Below are 18,070 nucleotides of genomic sequence, written 5' to 3'. Positions count from 1 at the left end.
CTGGACACGGGTGCTACACACAGTAAGCACATCCCGACCTGAAACCTGTGAGCAGGGCCCCGCACGTCTAGGGGTGTGTATTAGAGGGGGAAAGGTGCTGCCTTAGCTTGGGTTATGGAGCGTCAAAGATTAATCCAGTGGCCAGACAGTAAAAGGACAAAGGTACTAAATTAATAATTCATCGTTACCGTGTGATCAATATTTAATCGATCACAAAGGAGAACTCCAGAGTCAGCAGGCAGCAGTCTTGCTCAGAGTGCGGGGGCAGGGAGGTGAGTGGGACAAGTGGGGCTCACGGAAAATCTGGACCCCTGGAGGGTCCTTGTCCTCCTGTCTCCTGTCCTCATCTGTAAGCCGAGAAGCAGGGGCCAGGAGAAGAGAACGGCCACCACATGGGGGACACCCCTCAGCTGTGTGTTCACTGACAGCTCAGGGTACTCACCTTCGAGAACAAGTACAAGTCACACTGCAGTTCACAAGTCTGGGGCTTCCAGAAAGTTCTAGAATGTGTCCTACACTCTTATTTAGCTGCCACATAATAGCTGCCTGATTTGAGCTCCGTAACACAAACAAGCCTAACTCATCCCTTGAACAACCCAAGCATTTCTCCCTTAATGGACCCTTTAAGAGCTGGTGAGGGGTGAAGCCCGAGTCGGCCTCGGGTCAGGCCCCTGGATGCCATGGGCAGGGTGGCTGAGGGGCAGTTCACACGTCCTCAAAACCCGGAGAAAATCCAGCAGAACACACCGACCACTGCTTCCACTTCCGTGCCCCCAAGATACAGGCTCACTGTCTGACACGTTTCTTCTGAGAAAATGCGATGTGCTGACCGCCCCCCACCCAGGTGGATTTTCACTGGAGTTATCTTTCCCCTATGGAAGCCCCTGGCAGTGCTGTCTTCTGTCCTGCCCTTCTGCTCCTTTTGGGGGCTGGCCAGGGTCACCGCTGGGTCACCGCTCTGGGTAATCCGCTCTCTGCAGTCAGGGCCACTATGCTTTCAGGAACATAACGTCATTCTGACACTCCTCAGAGTCAGTGTGATGGCGAAGTATAAAAACCCCAGAGGGTCGAAGCAAGGTGTGTCCCCAACGTGCTTTCCCTCTTCTGAGGTGCATTACTGACAGACAACCCGGCACATTTAGAAGCGTGGGCGTTAGACAAAGCCAGGTGACTCTGGTCACAAGCGGGGAGCAGGCTGTAATTTTCCTGAATCAAATCCAACCGTCATACCGCCATGTCACCAACTTTGTGCATTTTTCACAGTTCTTAGAGCAAAATCGAAACCTTTTCAAGAATCTAAAATATCCTACTCAGGAGAAAAAAAAAAATCCCATTCTTTGACAAACTTTCAAATTTCTGTGGCTCAATTAGGATTTCATCTGTTTAGATTATAGAATCACCGGGGGAGGGGGCACCTGGGTGACTCAGTGGGTTAAGCCTCTGCCTTCGGCTCAGGTTGTGATCTCAGGGTCCTGGGATAAAGCCCCGCAAGTCCTTCCTCAGTGAGGAGACTGCTTCTCCTCTCTCTCTGCCTGTCTCTCAAGAAAAATAAAATCTTAAAAAAGAAAAAAAAAGTGCTATACTACGATTATTACGGAAGTCACCAAGACTTTACTGAGGTGACGGTCAGTTCTTGCAGAAACGCTTGGAGTGGCTCGCATTCTGCACGTCCCGTGGTGTGGCCAGCCCTACGCCTTCCCTGTGGGGATCACCCCCCGCCCGTGAGGGCCCCTCCGCGGAGAAGCAAACACTGGGCACAAACGAGGCAGATGCTTCTGGAAATGGGTGCTAAGATAAAGTGTCTAATCAGTGCAGCCCTCACGCCAAAATACCTCCCCGCGACGGCAGCCCTGGCAGGCACGCAGAAGGGAAGGGAAAACAACTCCACGTACACAATTTCACGTCACACGGGCTCCTGAGGACGTACGTGCAGCAGATATAGGTCAAACAACACGGTTGTAAATCAAGTTATTAATAGTTATGTTGCCTCCTCAAATAACCAAGTCCCACACTGGATGCTGACTTTTGTCCCTAATATTTGGGGACTCATCTGATCTCCAGCTCCCACGTGCCTCTGGCCTCAGTGCCACAAGCGAACGGAGGCTGCTTCACTTCTAAAATAGATCTAAACTTGGTGAAACAAGCTGGCGTCTGGCTCCCCGAGGATGACTTGGGGCACGCATCTTCCATAAACCAAGCCAGGACCAGGCCAGGGGCTCACCGGCTGACGGCAGGCGCAGAGGCCAACGGGAGTTGGAGACGAGGCTCCCCCTTCTCACCCCCCCCGAACCCCCTCACTGCACCCTGCTGGGCCCAAGTCACCACACAGTGTCCTCTGGAACCTCTGGAATAGCAAAGAGGACGCTGAACTGCTGAACTGCGTGGCTCCTCACAGAAACGCTACTTGCCCAACGTGCTCAGGACACGCGTACGGCCTGTCTGTGCTCCGCAGACCCATGTGAGCACCTGCTACTGTGCACCGTCTCCCGGCCTGCTCCGCAGACCCATGTGAGCACCTGCTACTGCGCACCGCCTCCCGGCCTGCTCCGCAGACCCATGTGAGCACCTGCTACTGCGCACCGCCTCCCGGCCTGCTCCGCAGACCCATGTGAGCACCTGCTACTGCGCACCGTCTCCCGGCCTGCTCCGCAGACCTGCTACTACGCACCGTCTCCCGGCCTGCTCCGCAGACCCATGTGAGCACCTGCTACTGCGCACCGTCTCCCGGCCTGCTCCGCAGACCCATGTGAGCACCTGCTACTGCGCACCGTCTCCCGGCCTGCTCCGCAGACCCATGTGAGCACCTGCTACTGCGCACCGTCTCCCGGCCTGCTCCGCAGACCCATGTGAGCACCTGCTACTGCGCACCGTCTCCCGGCCTGCTCCCATCTTCATACAGAAGGGACGCTCCTAAGCATACTGGGGCCCAGCACCCTTGCTTAGATGCGAAAACCCCAGATGGCGACAGATTATTAAGAGCAAGAAAAAAAAAGAAAAACATCGATGGCCCTGGTGAGGTTGGACAGAACAGAAAACAGAGATCTTGGTCTCCTTCATGATGCGGTACAGGGCTCCTAAGAGCCTATGACTTCCTAAGCCATAACAGCAATGGGAGCATTTTTTGTTCTAATATTTGGTCTTTCGTGGCTCCTGAAATAGCTCCCGAGCCTTCACAAAGGCAAGAGGATCATCTTTTGTGATAGAACATTCTCTTATTCATTACAAGCCCCTTTCCTTCTTCTTTTTTTTTTTTTTTAAGATTTTATTGATTTGACAGAGAAAGAGAGAGTGAGCACAAGCAGGGGGAGTGGGGGAGGGAGACGGAGAAGCAGACTTCCTGCTGAGCCCGGAGCCTGAGGCAGGACTCGATCCCAGGACCCTGAGATCATGACCTGAGCCGAAGGCAGCCGCTAACTGGGCCATCCAGGTGTCCCTTGAAGCCCCTTTCAACCACACCTGAGTTGATATCAATCAGGTGCTTTAGGGGAAGCCATCAGATAACCACAGGATGGGTGCTGTTTGCCGAGGGGACGGGGCGGGGGGGGGGTGGTGTTTGGGAGGATCAGCCCCACTCCCTAACCTCAGGGAACAAGAGACAGGGGCTGGACATCAAGTTCATCAGATTTAAGCCATCATGCCTACGGGGTTAAGCACCCACATAGAAAATGCAAACCTACAAGGTTTGCAGAGCCTCTAGGTAGGCAGACACAGAGAGGTGCTGGGAAGGTGGTGTGCCCCCCACAGAAGTCCTGAACACCTTCCCATGCCTTGCTCAATGCCTCTTTGCCACCTGACTGTCCCCAAGCTGCATCATTTATAACAAACCAGTACTGTAACTAGTTCCACAGGCTGCTCTAGTCAATGACTGAACCAAGCAGGTCCCGTCAGGATGGAACCACACGCCATAGGGCACATCCGCGGGATGTCAGAGAATGCCTGATGGGGGAAGAAAGCCCTCGCATCTGGGGTATGGATGTGTGGAGTCAGCACAGAGAAGACAAGAACTTTCTTTACACACAGCGCTAGGGCTGAGAAGTCCCCAACACCCACCTAAAGGCCAATGTTCTTTTTGTTTTTTTGGTTGTTTTTTTTTTTGAGATTTTATTTATTTGACAGATAGACATCACAAGTATGCAAAGCAGCAGGCAGAGAGAGAGGAGGAAGCAGGCTCCCTGCTGAGCAGAGAGCCTGATGCAGGGCTTGAACCCCAGACCCTGAGATCATGACCTGAGCCAAAGGCAGAGGCCCAACCCACTCAGCCAACCAGGTGGCCCAAGGCCCATGTTCTGATATGTTTCTACCTGTATAGGAATGAGAGGTCTAACCTGCAATGGCGTTTTCAACCTAAACCATGCTCCCTTGACAAGTTATGTCGGATGACCTCTGAACCATTCAAACCTCGTGCAGACAGAACTCAACATTCTACTGACATACCTTTTGCGCACCAATTAATCTTCTACTTGCACAGATTCCTGCCACAAGTATTTAATCTTTAATTGGCACCGCTGGGCTTAAGTAAGCAGCAGAAGGAAATCAGGTGTTACCCTGGAGAGAAAGTGGGCCTCTGCTGTATTCATGATAGTTAGAAATATTCAGGAAACCTAACAGCAGAGATTGCCTGACCACAGCTCCAAATACAAGGGCAACCTTCAATTCCTGTCATCTAAAAAAATAAAACACATCCAACAAAGCTTTATCTCAGTGGTTACTACAGGCAGGTAGGATTTGAAACAAGAAATAGACAAGAGAAGAGAAACTTCACTTTCCTACCTTTGTGGGAGATGGGGATCTCCTCTCCACCCACCTCCTCCAGACAATGGCAAGTGATGTGGTCAGTGTCTGTGAATTGAGAATATGCATATCACACAAGCTGGCTGTGTGTGTGTGTGTGTGTGTGTGCTGCATTACAACCATACATGCACATCTGAAAAGGAGCCCTGCCTATGCTTTTTGTGGCCTCTGGGCTCTGGTCATCACTGGGCCAATCTACACAGACTCCCCACACCACGCCCAAAGCACGTTCCCTTAATGCACCCACGTTAGCCACGGATGGAGAAGGATCAGTAACTCAGGATGGAGTGGCTGACATCCTAAGTCCCTCACGGACAAGTCCCACAATCCCAAAACCCTGACACCAGGAAGTAGTCCGTGACTGAAAGTCTCCCACACTTATTAGCCCCCGGCTGTGTGCACACACTGCTGCCCAGGAGGGACTCGAAAGACTGGCTGGTGGCTACCATATTCAAGTTCACGGGCTCCTTCGAACCTTGAAGGCAAACACTGTTAATACGTTATGCCCTCGCAGCCCATGGCAGCTCACCCCGCTTCCTGTCCTTCCCAGTACACCCGCTGCAGCTTCGAGCCCAGGAATCACTGAGCACTGGTCTTCCTGCTCCCATGCTGGGTGCAATGGAGCACGATCCTGGGTCCCCACAAGCACTGTGGGGTCGGGGACGATCCTGAACAATCTACAGATGCGGCAGCCTGCGTCGCAGAGCTCGAGCGCGTACGCACAACTTCTCCTTGCCATCCCACAGAAAGCTGAAGACCTCCAGAGGGCTTCAGGAATTAAGAGCCGCCCATTTCACACCTCACGGCTAGGCAAAGCGAGGCCCAAAGAAGTGGCAATTCAGTGTGTCACATGGTGACCCAGCGGCCTCGCCGGGGGCCTGACTTCTAAACTTGTGTCCACATGCAGATTAGTGGTTGTCACCACTAATGCCCCAATTACCAAGGGCTTATCACGTGCCCCTCCATGTCACATCGCTGACAATGTTAATCTGCAAAGTAATGACAGGTACCACAACCCTTACATTTAACATTTAGCAGTGAGACACTCTGACGGTCGGTGAGGTCAAGGTCCCACAGCTGCTGGCAGAAATGCCCCAGTGAGAACCACTGACACTCTTTCCTTCAGGAGGGTCAAAGTGCTTGCTCTCATGCCCTCGGCCATGCCACCCTGCCATGATGGTCACGTGTCTGGCAGTCCTCCAGCCCGGGCCACCCCCCATGGCGCCAGCGTGCCTGCTCCCATGCAGCTTCCTCCACAACTGGGGCCAAGGAGACAGTGTGGACAGCAATCCTGGTGACCAGCACAGGGGTGGGCTGCTGGGGGATGAGGTAGAATGGGGCGCAAGGCCACCAGTGGGGATAGGGGTCTAGCTATGGAGAGGAGTCAAGGGTATCTTCCAGAAGAGAAATATTCCATCTGAGAAATGGGTGCCAGGACTGAGTCAGGAGGCAAAACAAGAACTGGGACATCTCCAGGCCATGGAGGCTAGGAGGCAGAGGAGGGGTGACACAGGGACCCCTGGGGCTGACTTCCTGGGGGACTCATCTGGTAACCCCAGGAAGACCGGCTTGGGAAGGTCCAGGACCAGGCTGCTCATTTCCTAAGTTGCACTAAATGTGGACCCCACTTTCTAATAAGCGTTAGGTTTTGGTACAAATATGTACACTTCTCCACCAATCCTATGGATTATGGGACAAGGAGGTGTCCCAACCCACCAGTATTCATGTGTGCATTTTAGGATGGCTTGTGCAAAGCTGAACCATAAGTGGACAGAACCTACAGAAACACAGAGAGCCCAAGATGCCTTCCAGCTATGCCAAGAGCTCTTCCCAAATCTCCCCAGAGCAGCTCCCAGCCAGGGCTAGAACGGGCCCAGGATGCTGCCCGCAGGGGCTTTCAGGGAGGGAGGCTGGGCCCTGTGTCCCCGTCCTGACAGATTCCCCCTTCTCACCACTGGGGCCGTGGAATACCCGAAACACTGCAATCCTCAGGGGGAAGGGTAAGCCACAAAGTCTGGGGCAGATCCCCCAACCGAAGGCAGATATCCCCGTGGCCAGGCAACATTCACCTCTACCACCAAAGCAAACAAGCAAAAAAAGTTAAGATAATGATTAATCGCTATCAGCGGACTTTGATTTCAGTGAGATTCACGAGTTGAATCCATGCTTTAGAGAAGTGTCAAAGCATTCCATTCCTCTCTCCGCCCCCCAACTCTGGCAACACCACCTGTGAAAAGGGGAAGCCACTCGTTTCGCTCAGTGACTCTGTTCGCTGAAACTCAAGAGCCGGAATCCCATGTTCGGGGAGGACCGCCCAGCCAGGGTGCGAACTTGCCTTCTATCTTGGCCTGTGTCCTGCCTCACGGGTGCACGCAGCACCCAGACAGCGCTGCAGGCCTGTTAGGACTGAGGTGTTCTGAGCGTGGGAACACACAGCACAGGAGAAGAGTTCCCCACTCCACAGAAGTTACATCCCACCCTGCAAGGACCAAGGACCTCAGCGACACATTATGGAAAAAAGCAGAGACTTAGGAGTGCAATTTGTACTATTAGAAGACAACTGGGTGGGCGGGGGGGGGCAGAACCAGGGCCACAAAATATCACTCAAAAAAGAATTAATTGTGTCTTTTTCTTTCAGTTTACCGAGTTTCTTCTCCAGACCTCTAGTCCGGACCCCTCATTCTTCCATTACATCATGAAGCAGGCAGATACTGGGCGCACGTAACTATGTAAACAGCGGGTCATTCTGGAAGGTTCTCACTTGCCACCAATCCTAAAAATATTTGTCTAAAAACACTGGACTTGAAGAGGAAGAAATCCAGTCCAAAAGTCCACCCATCACCAGCACTGCCCTCTCAAAAAAGGCAAATTTTTAAAGGTAAATTAGACACTGGGGAGTCCTTATTACCTCGTTCAACATGAATGCTCGGTTTCCATGAATTTAACTCCGTAAGCGTAAAATTCACTCATTTCACAAACATTTACTGGGCACCAACTACATACCTGCCATCATTCCAGGCACTGGAAACGCAGATGTTAACAAAACAGGGTGCTCATCACCTGAACGTAACCGTGTCCCTCCAAGCTGCTTTGAGAAAGGATTCCCCCAGGGAAACAAAGTAGCAAGGGAGGCGAGGACATCTGACTAACTCCACTGGGGACCCTGAACCTGCTCCCAGGCAGTGGCTAGTAAGGGAAAGACCAGGAGAGGAGACATCGTGGAGCAAGTGCCAGACCTCCAGCTAGCGGGAGGGAGTCCTGCCCAGGACTGAGCATCTTGCAAGAGAGGACAGGGACAGGCAAGAAGTGACAGCAGCACAGGGCGCAGTCTGTGCCGTCAGAAGAGAACAGCTGATGGAGGGGCCACAGCAGAAGAGTGTCCCAGAGGCCAGACACGCTCCTCGAATGGTTATGCTTACTCCTGGCAGAAGAGGAGAGGTTTTTTGTTTTCTTTTGTTTAAGGATTTTATTTACTTATTTGAGAGAGAGACAGAGAGAGAGCATGAGAGAGAAGGTCAGAGGGAGAAACAGACTCCCCGTGGAGCTGGAGCCTGATGTGGGTCTTGATTCTGGGATGACGGGATCATGACCTGAGCTGAAGGCTGTGGCTTAACCAACTGAGCCACCCAGGTGCCCCAGAAGAGGAGAGTTTTAAACCGAGATCTCTGCTTACAGGCAAGACTGTCAACTACAAGGCATTCAGCTCTAAGAAGAACCTGATTTCCAAGGCCTTAGGATGGGGAAAGTCGTTCCAGGGGAACATACCAGGCGACTCCAAGAAATGGCACAGCTCCCAGAACTGAAATGCCCAGGAGAGAGGAGCTGCCTTTCTAGGATGTTGGGGGAAACAGGGTTTCACAGGAAAGACAGGACACTCTGGATGGGGTCCGTGGGGTCTGGGAATCTGGATCCCGTGTCCCTCTTCAACTCGATGAATAAGGAATGGGAGTGACAGGGCAGCTTTGGTTTGTGAAAACAGCTGCTGGAGACCCACCCAGATTCATTCTGCAACTAACTCCTTGGAGCTGGGTCAGGGAAGGAAGGGAGGGCAACCCTAACCAAATGCTTATTATTCCTACGGTAATTATTTTTAATTAAGAGAAATGAAGTGGTCTGTTCTGATGAATGCCGCAGGAGAAGCAGCAATCTCCCAGGCTGGGGCACACAGGAGGGGGAGGCCACAGGTCTGATCTCTACTCTCTCCACTGATGATGCTGGTAAGCATAAGCTCACATTTCCTGAGCTCCTAGAAAGCACCAGGTCCTGGGCCAGGTACCTCACAGCCCAGGCTGTTCCTCACCCTCTTACCAAACCAGTCGAGTAGGTATTTTCCAGATTTCAGCTGAAGATACCGAGGCAGAGCCACTCAGCTCCCTAGACATGGGGGTGCAGAGTCCAATCCAGATCTGTCTGCCTCCGGAGTTGGACATGTTGCCTCCTTCTTACATTTAACTTTCTTTCTTTTTTTTTCCCCCCTCGCTAAACTTGAGTTTCTGGAAGACTAGGACCTTCATGTTCTTTCTCTTTTGCTTCACTGTCTAACGTCACACCTGGCACACAACAGGTGCTCAGTAAGAGTTGAAGACCTAAACAACAGAGTCAGCAGCCTCCATCAATCCAGCTGCTGAGTTTTCTAGAAAGCCAGCCAGGCAGCATTCCAAAACCCTCTGGTGCCCGCCGAGCCTCCGATCCTGTAGTTCCTTGGAAAAAGGCCCGCCAGGCAGGTGACACGATAGCCACTAGGTGGATAAGTGCCGGACTAATTCCAACAAGGGAGGACACGTGTCCAGGCATGGGGACGGTGCAGGAAGCGTTAGCCAGCAGGCCAGAGCTGTGCCCGCATGAGCATCCCTGACCCTGTCGCATCTACCGGGTCATCCCTGAGGTCACAGAGAGGACAGAAGAATGAGATTCTGTCCGCATCTGGAAGAATGGCCAACAAACTGCTCCCTTTGGGGCATCCCCACCATGAGAAATCTCTCTCCCTCTGAAAGCACCTCTTCCTCCGGGCCACAGTCTCTCTGGCTCCCCCCACACACACACTGTGGATGCAGCTGCACCTCCTAGGAGAAGACACGGCTTCATAGATCCTAAGTCCGCCTCGCTCTGCATGGCATCGCCCAGAGACACTGAACAGAAGACTGGGGCTTAGTGGGAAGCCAGGCTCCGCACCGGGAAGAGCTCCATTTGCAGATGTAAGTTGAGAAGTAGGGTACACTTCTCCAGCCATGGACGCCCTGCTCGCATCTCCAAGGAGCAGACACTTAGCCCTCAGCAGAGTCTGATTCCGTATCCCACAGGACACACCTTCGTTGTCTGCTATGTCCACTGCCCTGCCCTGGTGCTGGTCAAGGAGGAATTCAGAGAGACCGCGTGGGCGGGGGTGCGTGGGGGGAGCCCAGGAACATTCGCTGGGATCGCTCTACAATGTTCACACCACGCCTATGAGCTACGTGCTATCACGCACATGTCACAGATTAGAAAACTGGGGCTCAGAGAGGTGAAAACACAGGCGTCACAGAGCTCCTGGTGGACCCTCAGTTCCTTCCCCGGTGAGCCTTAAAAGCCAACGTTCTTTTTAGTTTGTTTGTTTTTCCCCGAAGATTAAAAATGAAAACGTGATCCCTGGTCTCATCTCAAGGAGCCTAGAAAGAAATGGGACAGACAGACATGCACTCGGCAAACTGTAAGACAGAACAAGGTGTAAGAAGTTTTCAGAGGAAACTTCTGGGTGGCTTAGTCGGTTAAGCGTCTGCCTTTGGCTCAGAACCAAGGATACTCTTTCATCACTGATCTTAATACTGAATTATACCTAAATCACACCCACTGCTTCCAAAAAGGGACTGATACTTCTTCAGATGGATGCAAAGGTCCACGTGTTCTATGGCTAATAAATTAAAACCTTGCTGCTCACTGCTGTGTCCCCGAGCCTGCCGTGGCCCAGTCAAGCAACAAATGTGTGTCAAGGGAAGGTAAGAAACAGGAAAGCTGAGGAGCCAGAGGAAGAAAAGCCAACATGCAGAAGAGCACAGGACTTGCGGGGGTAAAGCCCTCTATGAACAGTGAGTACCCCAACAGCAAAGGAAGCACGAAACATTAACGGGCTCCAACGAGCTGCTGGAAGGAAACAGGGAGGTGTGAGTTGTCAGAGCATCAGGGAAGCAAGGAAGAGTGGAGACCCGGGGATCACAGACGGCGACGTGCACTGTTTCAGTGCCAAAGGGGAACTGGGAACCGGGAGGTCCTCGGCTCACTTGCTGCTGGGAAACACAGAGCGAGCAGGTGCCTCCGTGGCTTTTTGTTCTGTCTTCCTCACAGAGACAGAAACTCTTCCGAGTACAAAGGATGGTGCTAGCACAAGTCCAGGATAGGGGAGGGGGCTGCAGGGTCCAACCTTTCTGGCTGTTTCTGAGCACAAGGAAAACTCAGCCCCTTCCTCTAAAATCTCATTTTGACGCATTAAAAACCCCGAGGAGTAGGAGGAACCTGAAGGCATGAGCAGACCCTGAAGGACGGAGGGTGAACTCCAGAGGCAGAGTGGCTGGGGGTGAGGGGATTGGGAGCCCACCGGCCAGGGCCAAACTCGACTCTCCTACTCCACAGGGCATGATCTGGGTGACTCTTCTGACCTCTGGGCCTCAGTCTCCTCCCCTGCAAATAGAGGAAAACGAGTGCCCATTGCACAGTGCAGTTGAACTTACTGGTTAGCAGGGGAAGAACCTGTTTTTTAACAGGGAAGTCACCTGAACAGGTAAGAAACAGAGGACAGAGAAACACAGCCCACCTTTCGGAATGTCTACAATATCGTCACTTAAATGGATACTGCAGAAGAAGCATTAAGCGCCATTTGTGGGCAAACGCAATCATTAGATGTGGCCTGAATGCGTTTCTTTTTCCAAAAGGCAGAAAGCTGTCACTCTGTGGGTGAAGGATTATATATGGTTTTCCTCCCAGCTTTGTGCCATCTCAGCCCTCAGGAAAGGTGTGTAGGCACGGCAGGAGGGTGAAGGCATCAAAATCATGATCAACTTTGGCTTCAATATCCAACCCGAGGCCAATATTCGTTACTGTTCAGGATTCCGCGGAACACGTCAGACAAAGAACTTTTCTTGAGGGGAAAGCATCGTTTCCCTGTGAGGGCAAGGAACTAAGAAAACAAGAGTTACTTTTACATGCGTGCGCGTGTGCACATGTGCGTGCGTAAAGTGGGCGAAATGACGACGTCCTCATGGGTAACAGAGTAAAATACGGACATCCAATGAACCATGACACAAGCCGGGTCCCAAAGCTACAATCGAGCCACAGTCTAGTTAGCTGACCTTCTGACTTCACCCTCCATCACCTCACCTCCAATGCTCCTAACACCACCGTGAGGAGGGAAGGCCTTTGGTCGCCAGGAAGTACCAGAGCCTCCCACTTGGGAGGGTCGGGGTGGGAACTGGGGGCCTTTCCGGAACCCACAAGTACATCTACGCCACATGCTTTCAGCAATTCCTTAAATAAGGATCCATAAGATACAAGTAGGAACAAGGCATTAGAGCAGAACCTTCATGGTAAGACATGGTTCCTCTGCTCGAGAAATGCACGATGTCAGAAGAACGGGAAAATATGGTTCCTCAAGGAACACTTACATGGAACAGCCTGTACGATCAGGGGCAGGTCACAAGCTTCCCCTAAATTACCTCCAAAGGTGAAGATGCATGGACGTGGCTTTGATTCCACTTCTACACTGAGTGACCTCTGGGTCACTCCTGGGCAAGTGACCAAACATCTCTGGCTCAGTTTCCCGATCCACGGCTCTAACAACTCCGCGGAAACACAGGAGACACACGGGAGGTCTTAGCACTGGACTCCAAGTTACCATTGTCCAATTAGTATATTTCATGGCAATTTTGTGAGACCGTTATTTGCTACTAAAGATTCTAAACCACGACGTGGTTCCTCAGTCGCCCACACTCCTGGGGCGCTGCCACTGGAAGAAATAAGAGCCAAGGAATATCAGGCCCCGAGCCTGGCCATCCCCTACATCAGTGACATTGGCCAAGGCTCCCTGCAGGGGAGACACAAAACAAAACCACCTTTCCCAATCCACTTCACCTCTATGGGCATTCTTTTCTAATTCTGGTCTCTTCCACTTGGCAGATGATCTAAGCCAAGTGCTGGACTCTGGTGTCTCCACGGGAGCCCTGGGGTCATTGGGTGTATGACTCTGGGCACCGTGGACAATGTCTGCAAAACGTGGGGCTCAATCCCAGGACCCTGGGATCACAACCTGAGCAGAAGGCAGCTGCGTCACCGACTGAGCTGCCCAGGCACCCCTGGTCTTTTCTCATTTTAAACAAGCTGCTTCTGGAGCATATCTTCAAAAGACTGTCAAGAGCAATTCTAGCTATTACAAAACCCCCGTCTTTTAAAGGAAAATGCAATCCTTCCTGCAGGGCGGGGCAGGGAGACGTGTGAAGCGTGTGCAGCTACCGACACACAAAAATAAGCTGCTTACGTCGGAACGAGCTAATAAATGCTCGAGCACTAAATCCTCTCCACCAGAGAGAAAGAACAGGTCAAGGAAAGTCACTGGGAGTCTTTTGTTTTAAACCCCGGGTCCCTTGCAAAGAGCCAGCCACATCGCCATCAGACACGTGGTGCAACCTTCAGGCTTCTCAACAGAGCGCCTGAGGGGGCCTTGCAGATCACAGGAGGCAAATGACAGCACTGGGACCTCCTTCCCATTTGGGCCTGTGGTCCCAGGGCACCTTGTTAGGAGAAACCCAAGCACTGAACCTGGTGTCAGGTGTAAAAGTGGGTGGGGGGGCGGCTCAGAGAGGCAGGGAGGAGGGTCCCCCCCTCCCCAAGCCCACTCAGTCCAGACCTGGGGCTGGAGGCACCACAGGCAGAGAAGAGCAGGGGGAATTTGGACACACCTGACAGAGGGAGCTGTGCCTTCCTATCCCAACCCCAGACCTGGAGCCTCGGCCACGGCCTGGTCCGGCTCGAGCGCCACATTTCCTACCTGCCACAAGTGTCCGGGGTCCAAACGCACACAGCACGCTTTCCTGTGCGTGCCTTTTGCCAGGTTTCCTATTCGATCGTCTCTCTTATTCAGAGGGTTTTAAAAATAAACTGAGGCTACTAACAGTCCACGTGTTAATTGCACTGCAGTGATTTTTTTTTTCCAGGCTGGAGTGGTCCAGTCCATGTTTGAAATGCTGTTCCCTGCGCAGATGTCTATCTGTCGTATCCTCAAACATCGTTGTTCCTTTACAGCGGTGCTGAGTCTTACTAGGAAATGCTTTCTTGGCCTGAGGGTATAAAGATTCTCACGACTCATTCTTACAAGACTATGTTTTTTTAAAAAATGCTCTTTTCTACTTGTAGTGATTGAATTGGCCTGAAATCGATGATGAAGGACAGGATGGGGGCACGGATCCACCTCCCCCTCCACCTGGGCCCAAAGGTTTTTCCTGCTCTGCTGGGACTTCCCCGAGCTGAACCGAGTTTCCAAAAATGCACAGTGCTCTTTATGACACATCTACTCTGGTCCTTAGGTCTATGCGTCCTTGAATCACCAACACACTTTCCCAAATGCGATGGGTCCTAAAGAAGCTCTGTTATCACTTGTCCACATTTAAGTTACGAGCTATCTAGGGCACCAGGCTGGCTCAGTCCGTAGAGCATGAAACTCTTGATCTCAGGGTTGTGGGTTCCAGCCTCACACTGGGTGGAGAGAGGTCTTAGAAATAAATCAAGTTCGAAGCCATCTGACAAGTCATACCAAAACTCTGCAAAACATGGCCCCACGTGCGCTAAATTTAAAGACACATTTGATAACATGCAGCATCTTCTCTAGTTAAGGCTTCGGATCCGTGATCACGGGAAAGTGATCACGAATCACGGATGACTGTTTACATCTTGTCTATGTCCTTCAGCAGCAACTTACAAGGTCATCAAGGTTCATGTCCTCCTAGCTCCCTTCTGGTTCTGTGACTGCTGTCAGTGGAATTTCTTTTTACATTCCTCTTCCTGATTATCTCCAATTGTTACATTTGATCTGTCGATATTATATTGTATCTGCCAGCTTAAAGAACTCACTCAGTTTAAAAGTCTGTAAGTCAGTGCTGACTTTCTGTCTGGGTGCTTTGCAAACAGGCACAGATTTCATTGCTCTACTTCGGTGTCTGCATTTCTGTTTCTCTGTTTAACCATTTTGTTGCACTGGCTAAGACCTCTAGTGACAGCAGGCACTTGGGTGTGATTCCGTGATTTTCACAGACACGATTAATATTACTCCTGTGTGTACGATGGATGCTATAAGCTTGGGACAGGTTGCAGAGGTTCCCTAAAGTGCTGGCTTAGTCAGGGTTTTGCTCTCATCACTTGTTCTGTATTATAGAAGTTCAGGATTGTATATATTCTTATGGTCACTGGTAAGATACCACTTTTCCCCCTTAAATCTTTGAATGTGTCAAGGTCTTCTCCATCTAACGTTGGTAAAGCATCCTTCCATGATTATAATAAACGCAACCTGGTAATAACATTTGTTTGATGTTTAAGGCAAACGGGTAAATCTGACTAATGTTTTCAGGGTTGTATGATAATGTAAAATATGCCCAGCCTGTATGTGGACTTCTTGTGCTGTCCGTCTCCAGCAGAGCTACAGAGCACTGTAAGACAATTGGAGGGTCTGCTCCCTATCTCTCCAACAACTCATGGAAAGAGAGCAATGATTTGCTCCTTCAAGGTTTTGTGACATTCAATGCAAAACCCAAAACACCCTTGAGGCAATGGTACTGAATACAGACTCCGTTCTGCCGGAGTTAATTCTTTATTAAGATTTTGTATTTTGCCAAGAGTCAAATTATGGTTCATTTTTCTTTCCTCTTTCTTCTTATTTCTTCCAAATTCTGTACCTGAAACTTCTGAGTGCTGTCCACACCACTCACAGAGCTATCCATTCTGTCATGTCATAGAACATTACAGAAGCACTATACAGGCAAACCAGTCTTGGTTTCCTTAGATAATCTCCATGATAGCTTTTATTTCTAATGAGATCAGGGTCTTTTGTTGTTGTTGTTTGTTTTAAGAATTTGTTTGGAGCAATCTTAGGTTTATGACAAAATTCAGAGGAGGGTAAGGGGATGTCCCACAAACCCACTGCCCTCCTACAAGCATGGCCTCACCCATGATCAACTTCACTTACCAGAACGGCTGTTTGTTTGTTTGTTTGTTTTTTACCACAGAGGACCCTCTGCTGACACATCATAACCAGCCAAAGTCCACAGCTGACCTCAGGGTCAACACTGTTGGTGTTGAACGTTCCATGGGTTTGGACAAATACATCCATCCTCATGACATCACACACAGTACCGCCACTGCTCTAACTCCTCTCAGCTCTGCCTGGCCGTGTTTTCCCACCACCACCCTGGCAACCACTGGTTTCCCGACTGTCTCCACAGCTTTTCCTTTTCCAGAACGTCACAGACTTGGAATCCTACCGCATGTCGACTGGCCACACCGGCTCCTTCCACACAGGAATACACACCCCAGCTTCCTCCCTGCCTTTCTGTGACTGATAGCTCTTTTCTTCGTAGCGCTGAGTAATACTGCACTGTCTCGACGGACCAACTTGTTCATCCATTCATCTAATGAAGGACATTATGGTGCCTTCCAAGCTTTCCGGCAATTATGAGTAAATCCATGCACACTCCTGTATAGGCTTTTGTGTGGACGTACGTTTTCAACTCTTTCAGGTAAATACCAAGGTGCGCAACTGTTTGGACCGTACGGTAAGAGTAAGCTTAGTTTTCCAAGAAACTGCCAAACCACCCTCCTAAGCCTCTGTGCCATTCTGCATTCCCACGGACGGCGAATGAGTTTCTGTGGCTCCAACATGCTTGTCAGTGTTGGGTGTGCCATTTTGGATTTTTGCTGTTGTTTTTTTGTTTTTAAGATTTTATTTATTTATTGTGTTATGTTTGTCACCATAAAGTACAACATTAGTTTTTGATGCAGTGTTCCCAGATTCATCGTTTACGCACCACACCCAGTGCTCCGTGCAATCTGTGCCCTCCTTAATACCCACCACCAGGCTCACCCATCCCCCCACCCCTCTCCCCTCCAAAACCCTCAGTTTGTTTCTCAGAGTCCACAGTCTCTCATAGTTTTATTTATTTGACAAAGAGAAAGAGAGGACAAGGACGCAGAGTGGAAGGCAGAGGGAGAAGGAGAAGCTGGTTTCACACCGAGCAGGGAGCCCGACATGAGGCTCGATCCCAGGACCCCGGGATCATGACCTGAGCCGACGGCAGACGTTTAACTGAAGGAGCCACCCAGGCACCCTGGTCATTTTGTTTTTATGCTTTTGCAGTCAGTTATCCATTTCCTTCCTATTTTCACATTCACAAGGATGCTCATGGTTTTCTTGTGTTGTTGTTTGAACTCCCCGACGTGTTCTCCACATGGTTTCCCTGTGTGCCCATCTTCCTCCTGAGTGTCTGTGACAGCGGCTTGCGGTTTTGGTAGATTTTACAAAAGACTGGCTTTTGGTTTTGCTCCCCCTTTTGATGTTTCCTCATCATTCCCATAATTTCTGATCTCCGCTTTTGTAAATACTTCCTCTACATTCCTTAGCACTCTTGATTTGTCATGCTCCTAATTTCCATTTTTCTGCCAAGATGAGAAATGGAGTTCCAAACACCTTAATACCATTTTCTACCTGCAGTACACTCATATTTCTAATGTACACTCAATTCTAATACACTCAATTCTAGTACTAATTCTAGCACTCAATTTCTAGTACACTCAATTCTAAATGACTGGTACTTTCATTATGACCTCCTCTGTAATCCACGAGTGGGGAAACGGTGTGTTTTTAAAGTTTCCACACACGTTTACATGTTTACCTTTTGAACTTTTTCTCTTGATTTCTGATTTAATCACACTGGGCCAAAGAATGTGGTCTGCATGAAATAGACTGCTTACAATTTAGTGCAAAAAAAATAAATAAATTAAGATATAAAATAAAATTTAGTGCAGTTTCCCATATGTGGTCACCTTTTTAAAAAGCTACACAGATTTTAGAAAAGAATCAACAGTCTGTTGGGAGCACAGTTCTGTTTATTTCTATGAATCTGGGGCTGTTAATACTGTTATAGAAATGCTTAGAATTACTCCGACAATCATATCCTGTACTTCTGCTTGCCGTCCTTTTTATTTTTCACATCTCGCTTTTCTTCCTTTTCTATTGATGTTGGTTGTTTTTGTTAAATATAGATCCCCTCAT

The 18,070-nt window shown here is 50.2% G+C and overlaps 1 protein-coding gene across 6 annotated transcripts in view; it reads right to left on the bottom strand.

Moving 5' to 3' along the window:
- GRB10 (growth factor receptor bound protein 10) overlaps positions 1–18,070 on the bottom strand; it is a 171,002-nt gene that overhangs the window by 72,599 nt on the left and 80,333 nt on the right. For 5 of the 6 annotated variants that reach the window (XM_059170619.1, XM_059170618.1, XM_059170616.1 and 2 more), the window contains one exon: positions 4,771–4,839. The exons of the other annotated variant lie outside the window; for it this stretch is intronic. In XM_059170619.1, coding sequence (XP_059026602.1) covers positions 4,771–4,839 — 69 coding nt within the window. The remainder of the gene's footprint in view (positions 1–4,770; positions 4,840–18,070) is intronic. 6 annotated transcript variants of the gene reach the window in all.

Source organism: Mustela lutreola, chromosome 4 (genome assembly GCF_030435805.1).
Source record: "Mustela lutreola isolate mMusLut2 chromosome 4, mMusLut2.pri, whole genome shotgun sequence".
Lineage (NCBI taxonomy): Eukaryota > Metazoa > Chordata > Mammalia > Carnivora > Mustelidae > Mustela > Mustela lutreola.
Note: the sequence above shows the minus strand (reverse complement) of the source record. Positions and strands in the feature narration are given on the sequence as shown.